The sequence below is a fragment of the Chrysochloris asiatica genome, unplaced genomic scaffold (assembly GCF_000296735.1).
Source record: "Chrysochloris asiatica unplaced genomic scaffold, ChrAsi1.0 scaffold00001, whole genome shotgun sequence".
NCBI lineage: Eukaryota > Metazoa > Chordata > Mammalia > Afrosoricida > Chrysochloridae > Chrysochloris > Chrysochloris asiatica.
The window spans coordinates 41060965-41080343 of record NW_006408519.1 but is presented as its reverse complement, the minus strand read 5'-3'; the positions used below and the strand labels follow the sequence as shown (position 1 = coordinate 41080343).

The 19379-nt window shown below is 40.4% G+C and overlaps 1 protein-coding gene across 2 annotated transcripts in view; it reads right to left on the bottom strand.

Annotated features, from left to right (window-relative positions):
* Nucleotides 1–9343: 9343 nt before the first annotated feature.
* The window catches only part of PHF20L1 (PHD finger protein 20-like 1), a 36647-nt gene continuing 26611 nt past the window's right edge, over nt 9344–19379 (bottom strand). Inside the window, exons 6-8 of one of the 2 annotated variants that reach the window (XM_006830714.1) lie at nt 16272–16479; nt 15570–15695; nt 9344–10609 (exon numbers count right to left, since the gene is read on the bottom strand). In XM_006830714.1, the coding sequence (XP_006830777.1) occupies nt 10521–10609; nt 15570–15695; nt 16272–16479 (423 nt within the window). In that variant the 3' untranslated portion in view covers nt 9344–10520. The remainder of the gene's footprint in view (nt 10610–15569; nt 15696–16271; nt 16480–19379) is intronic. The other variant, XM_006830713.1, reaches the window with a different exon arrangement.

Below are 19379 nucleotides of genomic sequence, written 5' to 3'. Positions count from 1 at the left end.
CTTTTTCCCCTGGAGCAGCTAGTGGGCTCAAACTGCTGAGCCTGGAGTTGGCAGTCCAGTGTTTACCCAACAAAGCCACCACGCTCCCTGCATTACAACAGCTGCTTATGTTTTTGGTTTTATTTCTGAGTCCTCTGTAGAGTTGGGTCTCTCGAAGGCAAGTCTCTCCTGGTCTGCTGTGTTGTGTCCTCTACCCCACGGCTGTTGCCGCCAGCGGCCTCTGGTTCCATTCCAAGAAGTCCTGGGGACCCCAGGGGCACTGAGCACAGCAGCTCTGCAGCGTCTTCAAGGCTGCGACCTCTCAGAAGCAGATCGTCAGGCCTGTCTTCCGAGGCACCTCTGCTGAGTACTTGAGCCATCACCATCGGCAGCACCCAGGGCTCCTTCCGAGGCGAGGACTCTAACAAGGGAGAGTCAGGATCCACGGCTTCAGGTGCCTGGTACCACAGGCGAGGCAGTCTCCAGCTTGCTCCCAGGTCTCGCATCAGTGACACTACTCAGAACTGATGAAGGCTTCACCAGCTAACGGATCATCAGCCACATCCTTCACCTCCTTCCAGAAGTTCAAGGGCGTGCAGTGTCCGGCATGTATGTCATCAGTACAGATGGAAGGAAGCCAGTCCCCGGTCCAGACAGGAAGCTCTATCACAACCGTAAATGGGTCGGCTCTGTTACAGTACACATTCTGAGTTCTGAGGGTCCCACTAACAGTGCAGGATTTATGAGGGTACCCCAGGTTCTGTGGGAACGTGCATGCCAACAGACCCCCTGGACTGGCTGAGTCATTCTGACATCTGGTCCATGGGAGGACTGCTGTTACTGTTCCAACTTACAGCAACCCGTAGTCTCTGGGGAGCAGCTGGTGGGACTGAGCTACTGACCTGTGATTAGCAGTTCGGTGCTTACCCCACAGCTCCACACCATAGAGGGATTACTGCTGTTAAGTGCTGTTGAGTCGGTTCCGACTCATGATGACCTTGTACAGGGTTTCCAAGGAAGGGCTGGTGAGTGTGAACCACTGACCTTGGGGTTCAAACTGACCTTGCAGTGCAGTGCTTTATCTGATAGCGCTACACCAGGACTCCACACCAGAGGAATCAGTTGAGTTAAAGTTACATGGTGTTCTGACTAATAGCCAACCTGTACAGGGTTTCAGAGGAGCAGCTGGTGGGCTTGAACCGCCCGACCTTGTGCTTAGCAGTCTAAGTGTTCTCTCTACTGGAAAAACAATTAAAAGAAAGTTTTAATCTGCTCAGAGCAGATGCATGTAGTAATTCGATCATATCTGCAATCTCCTCAACCTTTTACCATGATAACTACACTCAACAATATGCACATATCTTGTACTAAAAAAGAGCCCTGTGTACAGTGGCAATCAGTCTGCTACTACTGAAAAACATCAGGAGCTCAAAACCACAAATGGGCTCCATGGGAGACAGGTGTACCAGTCTGCTTCTAAAAAGATTACACCCTTTTTCCAAAGGTGTCATTTTTTTCAGAAGACAGTTCTACTCCGTCCAAGAGAGTTGCTGAATCAGAATCTACAAGAACCTTGGGTTTGCTTGGGTTGAACTCTCAAAATGTTAACTGGTCCATGAAACTATTTCACAGTCAGAACTCTTATCTCAGCCCTGCAAACACACCAACAGCTCTATTTGTCAAAAACAGGATGAACACTGAACTACTAACGGCCAGGTCAGCAGTTGCAACCCATCAGCTGCTTCTCGGAAATGCTACACAGGGGTGCTGTGAGTAGGAACTGAGCAGACAGCATTCAACAAGGGATGGTTTAACATTGGCCAGTAACAAAGATCTCATTTTATAATTAAAATGGAAACCAACCAACCAAATGCATTACAACAAAATGAAACATAAAACCAAAAAAGCTGACACAGAAGACAGTTAAGGAGGCAGACAGAAGTCCAGCAAATACCTCTCAACAGTGCAGAGAGGGTGGCTGGCAGCTTGGTTAAGGGGGGAAAGCATGCAGACCATTTAACAATAAAAATGCATCAGGCATACAAGGTTCTAATCAAAAGTCTCCAATTAGAATAGGACCTAAATTCCATCACTTACTGCCAACCAGCAAGAATAAATAGAGTCTCAGAAATAAATTAGGTCCTATTCCTCAACTTCAAACCCTGGATTCAAGTCATTTGGATATTCTGAGAAATGACAAGAACCACATTATCAAGAATACGCTAGAGGTCCTAGGAAAATAAAAGTCTACGTGTATACCCTAATTGTTGCTAAGTGCTGTTGAGTTGGTTCCACTCATAGTGACCCTGTACAGGGTTTGTGAGGAACAGCTGGTGGGTTTGAACTGTTGTCCCTGTGGTTTGAAGCCCAATGCTAATCCTACAGCCTCACACCTAGCAGGGTAATCTGAGTGTCAGTTTCCATGCATCATCATTACTCTGTAACACAAGGCCATAGAATCTGACTAACCGTTTATTATATGCCTATGGATACTGGCCTATACTTTTAGTCTTCTGACTATTATTAGAATATGCATGTACTTCTAAGGAAGAGATACTTACACATGCACATCTGAAATTAATTTTCCCAATGGACAGACATTATTATAAGTTTAGTAACATTTCCCATTTACTCAGGAAATTCTGTAACAAATTCCAGATTGTTACAGAACTGCATAAAAACTGCCACAGAAAAAAAAATCTATCCCACAATCTGGCGGGAAAGAAAAATTAATTATCCTAAGAGGTTAAAAACTGGGGTTGGGGGGAGGGGAGATAGAGTCAAAATGACAATGATTTGGGAAACAATCAGAAATCTTTAAAAATCTGCAAATCTTCCGGGCATTCATTCATTGCTTAAAATAAGACACGTGCAAGATCATGTCAGTATTCCCAAGTATGAAACAGCAAGAAGAAAGTACAGGAGGCACTTCCCAAGTCATGAAGGAGGTCTGTCCGTTTGTCCTTCAATGTCTTCCCAAGGACAAGTTCAGAAGGCTCAGGAAACAGAGAGGAAGTGGGAAGAGTGATGTTGCATGGTGAGGACTGCAGTCAATGACATGAAACAAAATGGGTATGAGTTGTTGACTGGAAAATTGATATGCTTTGTAAAGCTTCACCCAACTCACAATAAAAAGCTTAAAAGATGAATTTGTAGGTCCATCGGAACAGGTGCATACAATTCTCATCTAGCCTTACTTAGTGTGGGAAGCGCTCAAAGGCTCTTCCGTGATTTAGAGGCTGCCCACACAGCGAGTTTGAAGGTGGCTGTGAAGAAGAGTCTATGGCTCTGAGCAGATGCTGGTTCTCTCTGGGTGTGAGCAAATGTGTCTGTGATTCAGAGGTTCCTACCCTGGGCACTGCCTGTACATGAGTGACACAACAGGAAACACAGCAGGAAGTATGATGGCACAGTGGTCACCAAGTACACAGAGAACTCTCTCCCACAGGTGTCATACAAAAGGATTTAGGGAAAGGGATTCATCCACTCCCCTCAAGTCACTGCTGACTCACCTCACAGTGACCCAGTAAGACAGACAAACACTGCCCCACAGACGGCCACATCTTTGTTCCACGGGAGTGTCTGTCTGCTGGGTTCAAACCGTCAACATTTTGCTTAGCAGCCTTGTGCTTACCCACTGTCAGCAGAGCTCCTTATATGGGAATGCAAACCCAATGCTTACACCACGCCTGTGTCCTATCACTGTAAGCAGGAATACTCGTTTACCTGATGCTGCCAGAACTCCTCTTCCATCAGCGCCGGCTGGCAAAGGAGGACAGGTAAGCATCTGTGCACCCTCCTTTAGCGCCCTGGGGAATTCGTGCTGGTGAGAGGGATCTGGGACGGTTGGTGCTGTGACTCCCGAGCCACGACTTAAATCAAGAGGGAGACAAGGTCCCAGCTTCTCGAGTGACAAGTGTGTGACATCGGGCACTACACAAAAGAAGAGAATGCAGCATGATGTTAGTGTGGGTAAAACTGGCTGAGCTCACAGCAGTGTGGGTTCAGGTGGCACTTAAGTTAAACAGGGCCTCACACAAGGCCGCATTCGATAGGCATGTTGTATGTGTCAATGAAGTGCTTGTAAAGTTCCAAAAGGTGTGAGGAGGCAAAAGGAGATGTCGTCATAGTCTAATCAGCATTGCCACTTAATTGTTTATCTTCTTTTGTGTGTGGTTCTATATGAAATCAACATATACATTACCCTCTGAGACTGCAGACTCGTGTGGATTTTGAGAACTGATGGAGAATACTTTCCCCTCAGTGGCTGCAGAGGGAGAAGAGCCCTTGTCTACAGAGTCATCAGGCATGGGTAAGGTGGCTAAACGCTGGGACCTTCTTCTCCGCTCCCTAGACTGGAAAGGTCTAGGGGGATGCACGGGCTGTGGAGGACCTAGAAAAAGATCTTCAATGTTCACGAAGCATATGCATACCACCACCATATTATCACAGTTAAGGAGATAAGCGGGAATAAGGGTTCAAATTCTGCCCTCTGTTGGGGCTTTATGGCAGCCACGAGGAACGGAATGTTCCAGAGGTTCAAAGACAAAACCTGTGCCCTCGTTCACATACAAAGGTTAATCAAAATATTCCCAACTCTAACAGCTACTGTGACCAAAGGAAACTAAGATGAACATTCATTTCAGGGACAGACTAGAGTTACTTCTTGAATTGCAGACCATTGTATAAATCTCACTTTTTCCTTAGGGAAAAAGACCCTCTGTACCAAAATATATATATATATATACAGAGAGAGAGAGAGAAAAGGAGCTCTGGTAGCGTAGTGGTTACAAATCGGGCTGCTAACCTCAAGGTCAGCAGTTTGAAACTACCAGCTGCTCTGCGGGAGAAAGATGAGGCTTTCTGCTCCCGTAAAAATTTACAGCCTTGGAAACCCTGTACAGGGTAGCTATGAGTCGGAACCGACTCCACAGCACATAACCACCACCACCATAGAGAGAGAGAGAGAGAGAGAGACCCCTTTTGCTACATTACAAATATAGACAAAAAAAAAAAAAAAAAAACAGGGGCAAAGGTGACAACGATCTGACTGACATCCATTGCTTTGCTTTACTTGCCAAAGTAAAATGAATGCGATTGTATCCCACCCTCTGTTCCCCTAAACAGATTGCTATAAACATATTTCTGGGCCTGATTCATTAAAAAAAAAAAAATGAAAGCAAACAACTTTAAATGCTTATTATGGGCAAATAATGAGGATTTAAAAGAAATAATGACAGTTTTTGCCCTCATGAATTGTTTCTTACAACTAATGTAGTCTAAGACCTTTATGTCTCTAATACACAAATCTGAAAATCTTAGTTAACAAGTTTTTTTTAATGGTTGGGGTCTTCTTTCTCTCTGGCATTTGACTATTTACTATAGTTAGATTACATAGGCCAACAACATATTCACATTAATGTAGAAGGGATTAAGAGGTCTGAAAAGGTTGATGCTTCTCAGCATTTAGAAGCTTAACTATAAGAATGAAAATGAAAGACATGGTGGTAATTGGAAAAAATGGAAGAATAAAAATCAATTGCTATAACGCTGTAGTTATAGTCTCAGTATATTTGAAAAGTTCCAAATAAAATGTCTATCAATGCCATGTGATACTGAAGTACTTACTAATATGACAATACCTCATGGTACATGACCTAATGAAGGTTATGAGGGAATAATGAAAGCTTTCTCTTGCAATTCCTTCTACTTATTCGTTAAAAAGAACAAACACCAGCCATCAAAAAAAGAAAAAAAAAAGATAAATTTTTAAATTATGATTTGGTAAAAAATATGGCAGCTGAATGCAAGAGGTGGTCAATGTTTAGGAAAAGTCTTCTCAAGGTCAACATTGGTAATGGTTACTATGTCACACTCATTTACTAATCATGTTACTGATTCACGTGCTGTGTCAAGAATAAAAGATCCTACTGAGTGGTTTTCCAGGTCTACGTTTGCTCACATTGCTAACCTAGAATGCAGTCCTAGTGAACTGCTGTAGGATAAGCACTAGACTGCTAACCACAAAGTGGGCGGTTCATACCCACCAGTCACTTCCACAGAAACCCTAAACAGGTTGCTATGAGTCAAAACTGACTCAACGGCACTTAATAACAACTAATTTAGAATGCTAACGTAGGATAAGAAATTCAGGGTTTTCCATTTCCACACCCATGTTGAAAGACTACTGAAAAGGCTAAGTTAACTCTCTAAAGATTAGTAGTCCTGGAACAGTAACATCTTTTAAATATGATCAAGAAAGATCCTTCTTTTGTCATTCATAAGAAGAAAACTTGAGTTTAGCCTATATCCTAGAATAAGGACAAATAAACTGTATTGCAGAAAGCGTGTCCACACCAGTGAAAACCCTGAGTAAATCTACTCGCTGAATAGTCTTGGAAGTAGAGAAAGTTATCCACCATGGGCCTCTTTTATCTTCTTTCTGTTGTTGCTATTTTTGTTTGCTTTGCCTTTTTTTTCCTCCTTTTCTTTTTTGTAATGAATCAGGCCTCTCGTCGTGTTTGGCTTATTTGTCGAGGAGGGTCCAACTGGAGTGGAATTTGTATTCTTAAATGGTAAGGCTTCTCAGCCAACTCTATGGTCTCCGTACAGTGCACCGGTCAGAAACACACAAATGGTTTTGCCCAGGAAATAGGTTCAAGCCCTCCCTACAATAGCCAATGAAGTTTGAGTATGTAAAAAGCAACCGAATAAAAATACAGCAAAACTATAAGCAAACTGTTTCTAATGTATCTTACAGGATAAGGAACTATTTTTTAAAAATCTGTGCTCACTAGTTTTATTTATCACTGAAGAAGGAAGCTGAGATACAAGCGTCAACTCCTCGACTGGTATTAATTCTGGGGCAAGTGGCGATCTAGGGGGCTTTAGACACCCAGAAGAATCTCCAGATTCATGTTTGCATTTCTTGCTGCGAGCCTTTCCTGAAGACAAAGTTGAGGATAACAGTGCAGGTTTCTGAGTGTTGGCAGAACTGCTAATGTCAGCTTCATTTTTTTTCTGACTTTGAGGTTTAGGTGAAATCGCCTGAATAAATAATAAAAAATTGATATTTTTATTTTGGTTTCTTCATTTTGGTTCTTGTATTCTACTTTGATTGTTAAGCAATTTTAGTATCCAAAAACATTGTTAAGCAACATATAACATTTCTATTACAAATGAAAAATCAAAAAGAACCCCAACAAATTATTAACTAAAAGTTGAATAAGCTGTCTTTAAAGGGACCCTGTTAACTTGCAGACGGAAACATTTTTCAACACGTTACTCATAACAGTCTCAGGATATAAACTGCTACCTTTCTGAAGATTTCTACATTAAATTTAAATATACCCCTTCTGGTGCCATCATTGCCAACAACATTCATCATAATTAGGTAAATAAACAGCATTTCATGTATTAGAATGCTAGAGGAATACATTTAAGCTCTGAATTTCAGATATGTTCTTATAAGACAATTTGCTTTATCAAACAAGTGAATGTTGAGGGCTAAGTAACAGCTTCCCTTTAAAGAAAGATCTCAACAGAAAAACAATGACCAAATTAACAAAACATTATCTTTAACTCAGTTTAGTGCTGAAAGCCCAAGTTTCATAAGCAAATTGCATCAGGAAACCATAGCCACCAGCAGTACAGAGTTAAAAGACTGAAAAACAATACAAAACAAACAACAACAACAAAAAAAAAAACCAAAGAGATAAAGTGTAAGTTTAAAACATTGGATTTAAAAACAAAATACGTCGCATTCTTAGATGAGAGTTTTTTTACCTTCCTCCTGCCAACTGATATTTAAAAAAAAAATTAGAACTTTGTCAGTTCTTCCATATAAAGAATACTCTTATTTATTTGGCAGTAAAATGTCCTAAACATAACATATGTGTGACTGTGTGTACTTTCAAAGGTAACGGAGAAGAGCCATCATTGGATGATTTGCAATCTACGGTGCTAGAATGTCTAGTTTGTTCTCCTTCTGAGGTAGGTACCTGAGAGTGAACTAGAGGAGATACATTTTTGTTTATGGATCTAAGACAGGTCTCTACACAAGAGAGCCCAATTGTTAGCACTCGGAACAACAGACTTGTTCTCAGGGAGCCTCGCCAGTGCCTTGTCTTTTGTGAGGGGCACACAGCAAGTTGGCAGTCTGCAGGAGAACATAAAGACCCTCATCTGGGGACCAAATGACTTTCGGTTCCCACTAAAATACAAGGTGCTCTAATTTTGGAGGAAAAAAGGGCCATATTTGGAATTGAGTAGGGCGCCTTTGCTCCACAGATGGCATGTTGGGATCCCACATACAGGTCTGGTGTCAAGTGCCCCATTCTTTCAGCTGCCACGGTTTCTAGTGTGAGCTTTTCTCATTTACACTGTGTGCAAGTGCAGGTTAGGGGTCTGAAAAGGCACTCCAGAAATAGGAAGTACTCCTGAGCTTATCAGAAAAGGTGTTGCCAGAAAAGTGATTAGAGCCATTACTTGTAAAGAAACAATTTTATTGTTCATCTTCACATACGTGAAAGACATCACTACAGCATCCAGTACTCTTGAGTTACAAAGTTATAAAACAAGATTTTAAAACTTAAATTAATATCTTGATAAGGTGCTTAACTTCTAAACAAGGACAAATTAACAGCTTAAAAACCTTACTGAATTATTATGCAACGAATGTAAGTGTTATGCAATAGTAAATATAACATGACATATCCCTAATACAATAATCAATAATCTATAATTAATAATCTGAGACTGGGGCTTCAAGACCACAGAGTTTAAAACTATAAATCAGATGACTCTACTAGAAGAGAAAGCTGTGGCTATCGGCCTGTGATCAGTTCTGTCAGCCACGAGGGACATTCCTACTCACTGCACAAGGGGCCAAATGACAAGCAGGATCTTGACCTTGGGGTTAGGTCATGGTTGATCCCAGTGGGGATTCAATTAAGAGCTTTGTAACTCGGCTTTTAAATTTGAGTGAGGGCTACCAATTAGCCCCAAAATTAGAAGTTTAATTACAAAACATTTCCACACTAAAATCAACCTGAATAGTTAAGTCAAAAATGATGGGAAAAGCACACTGTTCCTTAAAAAATTAACCTAATTTATAAAGTTTCAATAATGATTATTGGTCTCTCTGTTAGAAAACTGGTAAGGACACTCAAAAAAAATTTAATTATGCAAATGGAACAGCCGAGTTATTCAGTTTTCTTTTTTTAATGCAATTTCAAAATGTTGCCTTTTGTATTTCTCTCTGAATTGGGCACTGCCCTCCACATCAGCTGGAGACGTCATAAGTAATTTTTACAATCACATTCACCTCAGCAGGATGGTGCATAATGAAAGATTGACATTGTAGTGAATTTTCCAGAAACATTTTATTACCCAAGTCCCTGATTTATTGCATTTTGAGAATACCATGGTGAAAACAGTGATGAAAATACAAAATATTGTATCTGGGACGTTAAATGTAGCAATACACAGTTAAAAAAGTCATTTAAAATTTGGTAGGTATACTGACAATAACGGCAAAGACTTAACCGTTCGATGATGACAGAAAATCAGAAAGTATGATCTGTTGACATGTTAATCAATTTAAAATACCACTGATTTAATACAACATTAGTGGAGGCACCCAAACAATGCACTGTTATTGAATCAGGCCTATAATAACCCTGAAAAACTCAATACAATATCAATTAAATTTGGATGGTTTTTGTAAAATGTATATAGAGACTAGAGCAAAAGATACTCATTTTAAAGTCTTCTTTATTAGGCTACTAATAAAGAAAAGTACAATAAAAAAGGATATGTTCAAACTACATTAAGGCTCAGCTTTTAAACCAGGAGAACCCAGGAGATCCAGTTTATGGCTATTACTTGTTCTAAGCGTCTCACCGTGCCTAAGAAGTTAAGCCCTTAGAGACTGGGAAGCATGCACAGTTCCATATGTACAGGAAGGGGGGGACTCAGAGGGTAGCCAAGGCGCAATCTAGCAACTGCAACCTTCACTTTTAAATTCCTCTCTTAGGTGGTTTAAAGACAGACCTGTTAATTAAAGTTTTAAAACTCTCTTTTGTGTACTTATTAAAATATACATCCTAGCAAAAATGTATGGCTCATTGATCAATTCATAAAACACATAATCAGTCTAACACCAACTGTTACAATATAAAAGAAACTTCTTCCAAAAGAAGCTGCATTAGATGTCAAAAACCCTGTTTTAACTCACAAATGAAAAGGATTTGTGTAAGGGTCTTTTTGTAAGCTAGTTCCAGGTAATCCGGCTGGAAGCTTATACCCTGGGGGGGGTCTGTCTCCAGGCCTTCAAATATTGGAGACAAAGGCTCGAATGGCAGTCTATTGAAAACAAAAGCTCAGGAAGCCTGTAGTTTTTCTGTATACCTTGGAGAAGGTAGAGTTAAAAACAGATCCTCAATCAATGTGTTTCCCATCCCCATAGCTATAATGAGGTGGATACTCTAGTTCCAGGCCCATTCCAGTGGGAACCTTGAAAACAATCAAATGCTACCGTTTCATACCTGCTCCAGCATTGGAGCCGTTTCATTGTGGTCTTCCTTGTTTTCAGCACCATCCACCCCAACAGCTTTGGATGCCAACAAACCTTGAGGAAAATTGTACAGAAATTGCTTATTAGAAAAAGGAATGACTTTTACCCTAATTTACTTCTCAAAAAATTTAGCGGTTGAAATCTCCCATAGACTTTAACATAGAAGAAATAAATAGGTCAGAAGGATTCACTGACCAGAAATGTAAAACTCCTCTCATAAGGCGTCAAGGGTCTCATGAGGATTGAGAACTTGAGTGTTGTTTATATAATTTTGCCTGAAAAAAATCTTAATTCTTAAAGATACCCTTCAAGAAATTATTCAGTTACAAAGAAAATGTCTGTGCCTTCAAGTCCAGGAGTGCTTAGAGACTGCTAACACAGAATCTGTGTATATAAGTAAATTGAATTATAGAATATTATTACCATATGAGAAAGCCTTCCCAACATCTACAATGTAAATTACAATGTATTTTGCTGTTGTTTTATTTCTAGCTCAAAAAGTTCCTAATGTTCCATTTCATCCTTTATCCTTTAACATCAATCCACTTTATGTGGTTTTTCTAAAAGAAATTTTAAATGCTCAATTGTATCTTAACTTTTTACAAGAGTTCCCAAAACTCTGATGGATCTATTTCATGAGGGCCGGGGGGTCTGGGGAGTGGGGGTGGTGGTGAGTCAGTTCTTCCTAGAACATATGCATTTTGTTGTTGCTGTTAAGTGTCATCCAGTTGGTTTGAACGCACAGCACTGGCTTAGTTAAGGTTCTTTGCTAAGCCTATCAGGTACCTTCATTGCAGATATTTCAGTTGTTACTATGCCCACCCTGCACAGGAAAGACCACCAAAAAAAGAATTTTTTGTGCATCGTTTTAAAGTTGGCCCAAGAAAACCCCTGCTTCACAGGAAGCATGTCTAACAAGCAGCAATCCTGACAGTGGCCCGTCGCCATCACTCAGCACTTATGACGAAGCTGTCACAGAACAGCTCCAAGGACCCAAAGGTACCCAAAAGGACACTTCACTTATGAAAATGGAAATGGTAACATCTCCTGACCTTTTCAAATTAACTTCCAGAAAGGGATCTAGGAAGCAACTCAAGCATTATAATTATACTCTACTAGAACCAAATGTTCAATTAGGCAAAAGGCATCTTTCCTTAATTGGAGTCATATACCTAGCACTCGACATTATCACTTAAAATAGGAAACATTGCACGTAGAACACTGAATGAGATACACAAAGGATTAGGATGCAAACCAGTATTCGCACCATTTCAAGATTACAATCTACAATGTTTGTTCCAGTTTCATACAATATCAAGTGTAGATTTAAATGGGACAAAAACCTACTGCATATAAATAATTTTACAAACCATAATTCCGTTCCTAATACTAATATAAATTCTGAACATATTTTTAGATGCCTCAGAAAGATGTAGCATGTAACATTTCAAATCAAATTCATTAGCGTTTTCTCTGATGGCTATTGATGAGAGTCAATGAACTACTTAAATACAGAGAACAATGCTTAGGGAATCACGTTCTTCCTTTGCTGCCCCTATGGAGCTCCTATAGGGTTGCTTTAAGCAGGAACTGACTTCATGACTTTGGGGATTTTTTCTGTTTCCAAGACCTATTCAAATGGGAGAAATATTTATTATTCAACCTGTTAAATAACTATTCCTAGTTTTGCCTTTGTTTTCTTACGTACTTACAGGTGGCAGAAACTGTTAAAAATATTCATCGAAAGGTGAAATCGCAAACTACAAAATTAAAAATAAGGTACTCCAAGTTTCAACAGAACCCAAATAACAGAGCAAGACTTTGCACAGCTACAGTAGGACAGCATAGATTCAATTCATTCACAATAATTCCCATTTGTGAATGAAAAAAGTAACACCTTTTTGTAATGTGTTCATACAAAGTAAGGACGCATTAAATGAAAATGACTGAAAACTTTTACTAGATGATATAGTCCTTGGTACCTAGAAAACTCAAAAGTCCCAAACATGATCAATAAAATGCACACCAAGAAAACCAAGAGTTATGGAATGAAAATGACAATAATGAATTGTGTGCAGGAAGAGAGGGCTCTGGGGGCCCCTGCCAACAGTTTACCTTCACCTGCTAACCATCAGTGGGGCATACACTAGCCTCACAAAATGAAATAGACGTAAATAAAATGCACTGTAATTCTATGCAAGTACTTACCAACCTCTAACTAACTTCACAAGAGACTATCTATGTTGTTGTTAAGTGTCACTGAGTCAGGCCCAACTGACAGCGACCCTGTATAGCGTTTCTGAGACGCAGCTGGTGAGTCTGAACCACCGATCTCGAGGTTAAAACTGACCTTGCGGTCCATGCTTACCCTACACACCACACACGAAGACTCCTACACTATGTAATTATCTTACCAGAATGCATAGTGCATTTTCAAGAAACTAAACATCAGGTAGAAGCAGAATATAAAATACTCCAGAATCCCACCTGCCAACAAATCCACACATTTGTAACACTTTGCTTAGCTATAAAATATATACAATTGGCCTGTCCCTGCCCTAGGAATAAAAAGAAACAAGGCCAGAGATCCCTGGGTATACAGCAAAGGTGAGCAAAATGGTTCAATTCTCGGCCCACTTTTCACTGAGGGATTTCTAAACACAATCTTCTCACTAAAATGCACTATCAGTCTCGGTAATATTACCAATTATTATCAATAATGTATTATTGGTCATTTAAACCTCAAGGCTTTAAAAAAAATTATTTTCATATTTCTTTTGAGGCACAAACACACTGAAGTGGGCCGACCTTCTAGGAAGTCCTAGAGCCATGCCGCTGACCCAGTCCTATGGCTGCTCTCTCAACCTCACAGTTTGTACTCGAAAACCAATTGGAATTTAGCCTGCGTGCAACTTTCCCCCAAAGTAAGACCACCTGATTTTCTGCATCAAAGTGATTATTATAGAACTATATGCAACAAAAAAGCACATAACACAACTGTCAACAAGGTATATGACATCATAATAATAAAAGACCCTAGATGAACATATGTATATATACTGCAAAAACATTTTTGATGTCTATGTATTTGGACAGTGCAAGAAAAGCCATGCTGCGGCATCCTCTATATAAGCATCCGTTTTAGTGTCTCTCTGGGAAAGGGAGCGGGGTGCGCTGTGGGAAGGGACAGGAAGACAGAATATTTATGACTTAGCACATCAAGTGGTGCTTCAGTTCTAGGAGTTGTCTATTGAAAACATACCAGGATGCCACAACAAAATCACGCCATTAGCTCTCAATTTTTTTTTTTTTCATAGATTACAATAAATGGAAGATTCAGCATCAAGTCCAAGTTTCAACCATCCAAAAGCACCTGACAACAGCTACAAGACAGGTGGGCAGTTGGTTATAAGATGACCACACACAGACATCCTCCGGGAAAGAAAGGGCAAGGGCGGCACTGGTATGGCATCTGTGAAATCTTACGCTTTCTGCTGCTGGCCACCTATCACTTGTTCATCTGAGCCTCACAGGAGAGAGTGAAGACAGCCCCCTCCACAGAAGCCATCAGTACTGGAACCTCCTGGAGGCACGTGGTAAGCTGGTGCTTTTTCTCTTGCTGCTGTCTTTTCAGGCCAGGCCACACAGAGACAATGCATCCTTGGGAACACCGTTGTTTGGGTCTGTATTTCTTTAACATTAAACTGGAACTTCCAAGTCAGGCGTGTGTAAGAGGGTACTGACTACAAGTGAGTGAGCTGTGGTGCTTGAGGCAGAGAGCCAGCAGCTGTCATGCACCACATCCCCTCCGTCGTCCCTCAGTGTCACAGGAAGTAGAACTCCAGTCCACACGCTGGCAGCATGGAGCACAGGGCCCCAGGCGCTAAGGCAAAACCCAAGTCTCAAGTTGCCATGGTAACAATTAATAGGATAACATTGTTTCTAAGGAAAGGTGGAATGGGTAAATCAACTTAGAACAGTCCCTGTCCAGCTGCCAAAATATATCCTTTAAGAAAGGAAGGTGTGGAAAGGAGACAAACTAATGGGAAGTGAAGGCATATTGTCGTGTGTTGAAACTAACTGCAGTCACGGATCAGTTTTTCAGTAAAACAGGAATTCTCACGAACCCCCAGCTGCACACTGATCTGGAAGTGGGCTCTCAACTGTAAGAAAATGTCTCAAATGTTCTTATGTATTCCTGGGCCTGACAATGAAACCAAGCCTCTTCAAATTATTGAAATAAATGCCAACAACGGTTCATAGATGTTTATTAGGGCCAAAGATGGTTAAAAACCATTTAGTCATGTAAGAACTTCATATGGCTAAATCATTAAAGTACTGTAACTCTTCTTTTAGCATATGCTCAGAAAAACAAAATATGTTCACAGTTTGTTTTAGAGATTTGAGTCATTGAGCTGAATAGCCCTTGGAGGCCGCTGGCCCTGTATGTTTGGTCCAATTCTAGAGCTTCTTCTATGACATTAACCACATTCGGGATTCCATTGTTTTCCATCACACTAACACAGCTACTTCCAGAATTATATGAAAACAGAGAGAAATAGCCCAAATAATGAGGCCAACCTGATGGTTAGTTAATGCAGATAGTCCTCTTTCTAACCATGTGAGGATATGGTGTCATCCTTAACGGATACTGATCAATAATAAGTTCAGGAATTATGTCACAGTAGCTACACAAAAGAAATTAATTTACTTCCATAGAAACAACTCCTACCACCAAAGTGATGTGAAAATGATGGGATTTCTAACATTTGACTGACCCAAGCCCCCAGCATCCCTGCAGATAGGAGAAAGGTAGCATTATCTGCATTTTCCCACAACAAAACAATGCACAGAGCTGAAAGGAGGGCCCTTAGAGAGCCATAAAGGAAACGTCTTTCCTGTCCACCAGTTTATTACTCTGAACACAGAGATGCATTTTACTTTATTAAAAGGAAATAACTTTAGCATAAAACCCTCCACCCCTGGCCCCACGAAAGGAATCATTGTAGTTTACCAGTGATCTTGTTAAGTCGAGCTCTCTTGGCCTGAAATGAGTTGCCTTGATTAGTTTTCCTCTTGTGGGACAATGTGCTCTCTGGCTGTGGAAAGACCATCTTTGGAACGTTCTCTACATGAAGTCCTACTTTTAATAGAATACATATATCAGAGTTTATCTAGAATCCAAAATTAAGGCACATAAAACTTTTTCTATAAGTAGAAAAATAGTAAAAATGCTTTGAACAGTATTTTTTAAATCTAGTGTGTGGCATAGAAATCTGAAAAACACTCATCTAATATCCAGATTCATAACTAGAAACCAAGGTTACTCGGAAGTTATTGTTCAGGAAAGAAAATCAGGAGGATAGTGACTTGCTGTCTTTTCCATATTATCTACTGAAAAGACAGACAGGCATTTAAAAAATAAAATAAAAATAAAAAACATAAAACAATAAGCAAACAAAAACCTACTACTACGCGGTTCACATCAAAATCTCAATGTGTTTCTATTCCAGAACATTGAGGGCATTCAATTTTATCATCCTCATGAGAACATCCACCTTCAGATGTTCCACAGGCTAACCCTCATCTTGGGCTGGTGGGGACCATCCTAGTAATTCAATTACACATACATAAAAACAAGTAGCCAAGGGATCAACTTATTCACTAGGTGAATCTCCCACTGTCACAAGGCCAGGAGTAAAAGAATGTTTTGTACCAAAGGTTTCACTAGAGGTGGGCAGATCTCCCTGCTTCTCCATCTCTGGGGTGGCAGTAGAAGCCGGGTTTTCTTCCTTCTTGGAAGGTACTTTCACCCACTTTCTTTCCTCTTTTTCCTTATTGCTGTTCGCGCTGGTTCGAGGTTTAGTCCCCGTTTTATTCTTGGCGGCAGCTGCAGCAGCTGCTTTGACTAAAGCTATCCAGTCCTCCAAAGGAAACACACAAAACATGTGAAGTGTTAAAAATGAATCAAGATGCAATTACACCAATGAAAAAAAGCATAAACATTTTCAAAACTATGTTCACACACACAAACATAAAACTCGAATTAAATTTGTTTATGAGATGGATCATCAACCTAGATTATCAAATTTAATAATCTAATGGGTTCATGGGTTACACAAACTTCCATAAAATAAAAAAATACTCAATAACAAATGTTCTTATGGTAGATTTTAGTAAGGATGAAATAACACAGAAGCAGCCTGTCACATATATGGAATACTACATGACATTCTGACATAGAATGTTGGGCTTCAATGCTGAATTGTGTTTCTTTTCCAGAATACAACTAACGGCAAAAGGAAAGAAACATTGATTATACCGCAATTCTACAGAGGTTAAGAAGGATATACACCCCACTGGGTGAATGATTACTCTTTTTAAGGAAGAATGTACCATTGAAAATTGGGTTACATTTGTGGAAATCAAGGTATAGTTTTAGTCTTTTCTAGTTGTTAAAGTGTGGGTGCTGATTTATCACAACAGTCTCATATTATTAATGAAGCCACACCAAAAGCTACTTGATTTGGCCAAGGTCCAGCCCCAGATGCATTGCTGGGCCCAGGTGAGCTGCTTTTCTCTGGCATGCTGATAACTTATTTCTTCTGTGTTCATTTTTTCGGTTAGTTGATACATAATTTTCACAGCTTTTGTTTTTAACTGGCTGTTAAATCAGAGGCAGGCATAATGGAGTGCTGAAACAAATTCTAACTATCTCTCTAAAGGAACTCTTCCACTGAGGCCAATGAGGACTGTCAAACTGCCCCGACACGTGGAAGACCGTAAATCCCTAGTTACAACAACTAAAAATAGTTTCACATTAAAGTCATTTAATTCATGGGCACAATAACAGACAGGCCACTAAGCAGTAAGAGGGAGAGTCAAAGAGTTGATGGAAAAATGGAAATACAAGATAATGGAATGTGTTCATGAACTTTTTAAGTTCCCTTACATAGGGTGATGGCTGCTTAGTTTTGAAAGTACACGGTGAAGATAATAAGCCATTAAAACAAATAAAATCAAGGTGTCTCCCCCCTCACCTCCCATGACTGAAATAAACCAAAAACACGACAGAACTTAGCACGTTCATTCATCAAATTTCTAATAAGTACCCTGCTACATATGCCAGGAACCACGTTCATCAACAACAGCTGATTTAAAACAACAAAACTGGTTCTACCCATAGGAATTCACAGCAAACAAAAGTAACCTCAAGACAATGTGAAAGGAAAAGTGCTAGAAGAATGAACAAACTATTACTGGGAAACAAATAAACAAAGCTAATCTTGACTGACAAGAACACAGGACAGGCTTTCAAGAAAAGGTGGAACCCCGAAGGCTATCTGGACTTGAGCTAGGAAAAGGCAGAGTGAAGGGAGAAATGGGGCACTCCCAGCCCAAAGAAACAAAGGCCCTGAACTCAAAGCTTACAAGAATGGCAAAGAGCAGCCTAAGGTACAGGGTGCAATCTGGGTAGCTGACAGCATTTACAGTGAAACTGAGACTGGACTGTTTGTTAAGGAAGGAAACTGCTCTCAATGAAAAACACTGAAAGCAATCAACAGGTGGGGACAACAAGAGCAAACACAACCCAAGAGCACACAAGCGGGCTATCCTCAGCACAGGCCAAGTGCTAAAAAATAATGCAAGAAGATATGCTGGCAAGCACCAAGGGTAAGTCCCATCCCATTTCCTTTCTACCTCCATCCCAAAAAGAGAAAATGAAAAGAGAACCAACTACTACATCTTTAAGAATCTGAATTGTTATCAAGTGCCATCGAGAGTCAGTTACAACTCTTAGGGACTCTTTCAGAGGCTGTAAGTCTTTGCGGGAGCACAAAGCCTTGTCTTTCTCCTGCCGGGCTCACACTGTCTTTCTCCTGCCAGGCTCACACTGTGGACCTTGTTTGTGGTTCACAGTCCAGTGCTTATCATATGGAACCACAGTGCTCCCTTAGAATTTGAATAAGATATTTTAAAAACTACTTCTCGATCATATGACTTGTTAACCATAGGAATCACTGCATTATGTCGTTTAGGAATTCCCACATTCGTTTGCTGTTGTATTCACTGTCAAAAATAAGTAAAGTGTGCTCTTTCTGTGAATTTGAGCCAATAATGGTATATTTCCACGTTCTTTGTAGATAACAAAGCAATGCACGAAAAAGAGCACAGTGTTTGAAGTCAGAAGACCTGGGTTCAAATGCACATAATGGCTGAGAACAAATTTAAGTCAGTCACTCGAGTCTCTCAATTCTGAACGCTGCCACTGTGAAACAGAAATATCAGCCATACCGATCAATGTCAAAGGGTTGGCTATAAGTAATGTATGCAGAAACTGTGTTAGAAATACAGAGGAATTCATACGCTAATCTTCACCACTCACTCATGAGGTAGTCCATAGACTACCTGCAGGCCAGCAGCAGGTTGTACAGGGGATCCATTCCCCACTCTTCAAGTGAAATTAGTAGAGATGTCTGAACAGGTGAACATGGTTTATTTGAGTCTTACGTTAGCTTAAGGAGCCCTGGTTGCAACATCAGCAGTCCAAACCATCAGCTGTTCCTTGAGAGTAAGCTGAGGCTTTCTGCTCCCGTAAAAACTGACCACCTCAGAAACCCTATTCAGGGTCTCTGTAAGTCGAGATGGGGTCAAGTTTGGCAGTTCAAAGCCACCAACTGCTCCACAGGAGAAACACGAGATTGTCCGTTCTGGTTAAGATGTAGTCTTGGAACAGTCTTGGAGCAGCTCCACTCTGCCCTAGAGTCGCTATGAGTTGGAATTGACTGGACAGCAGTGGGTTTGGGGGTTGCTGCAGACAAAG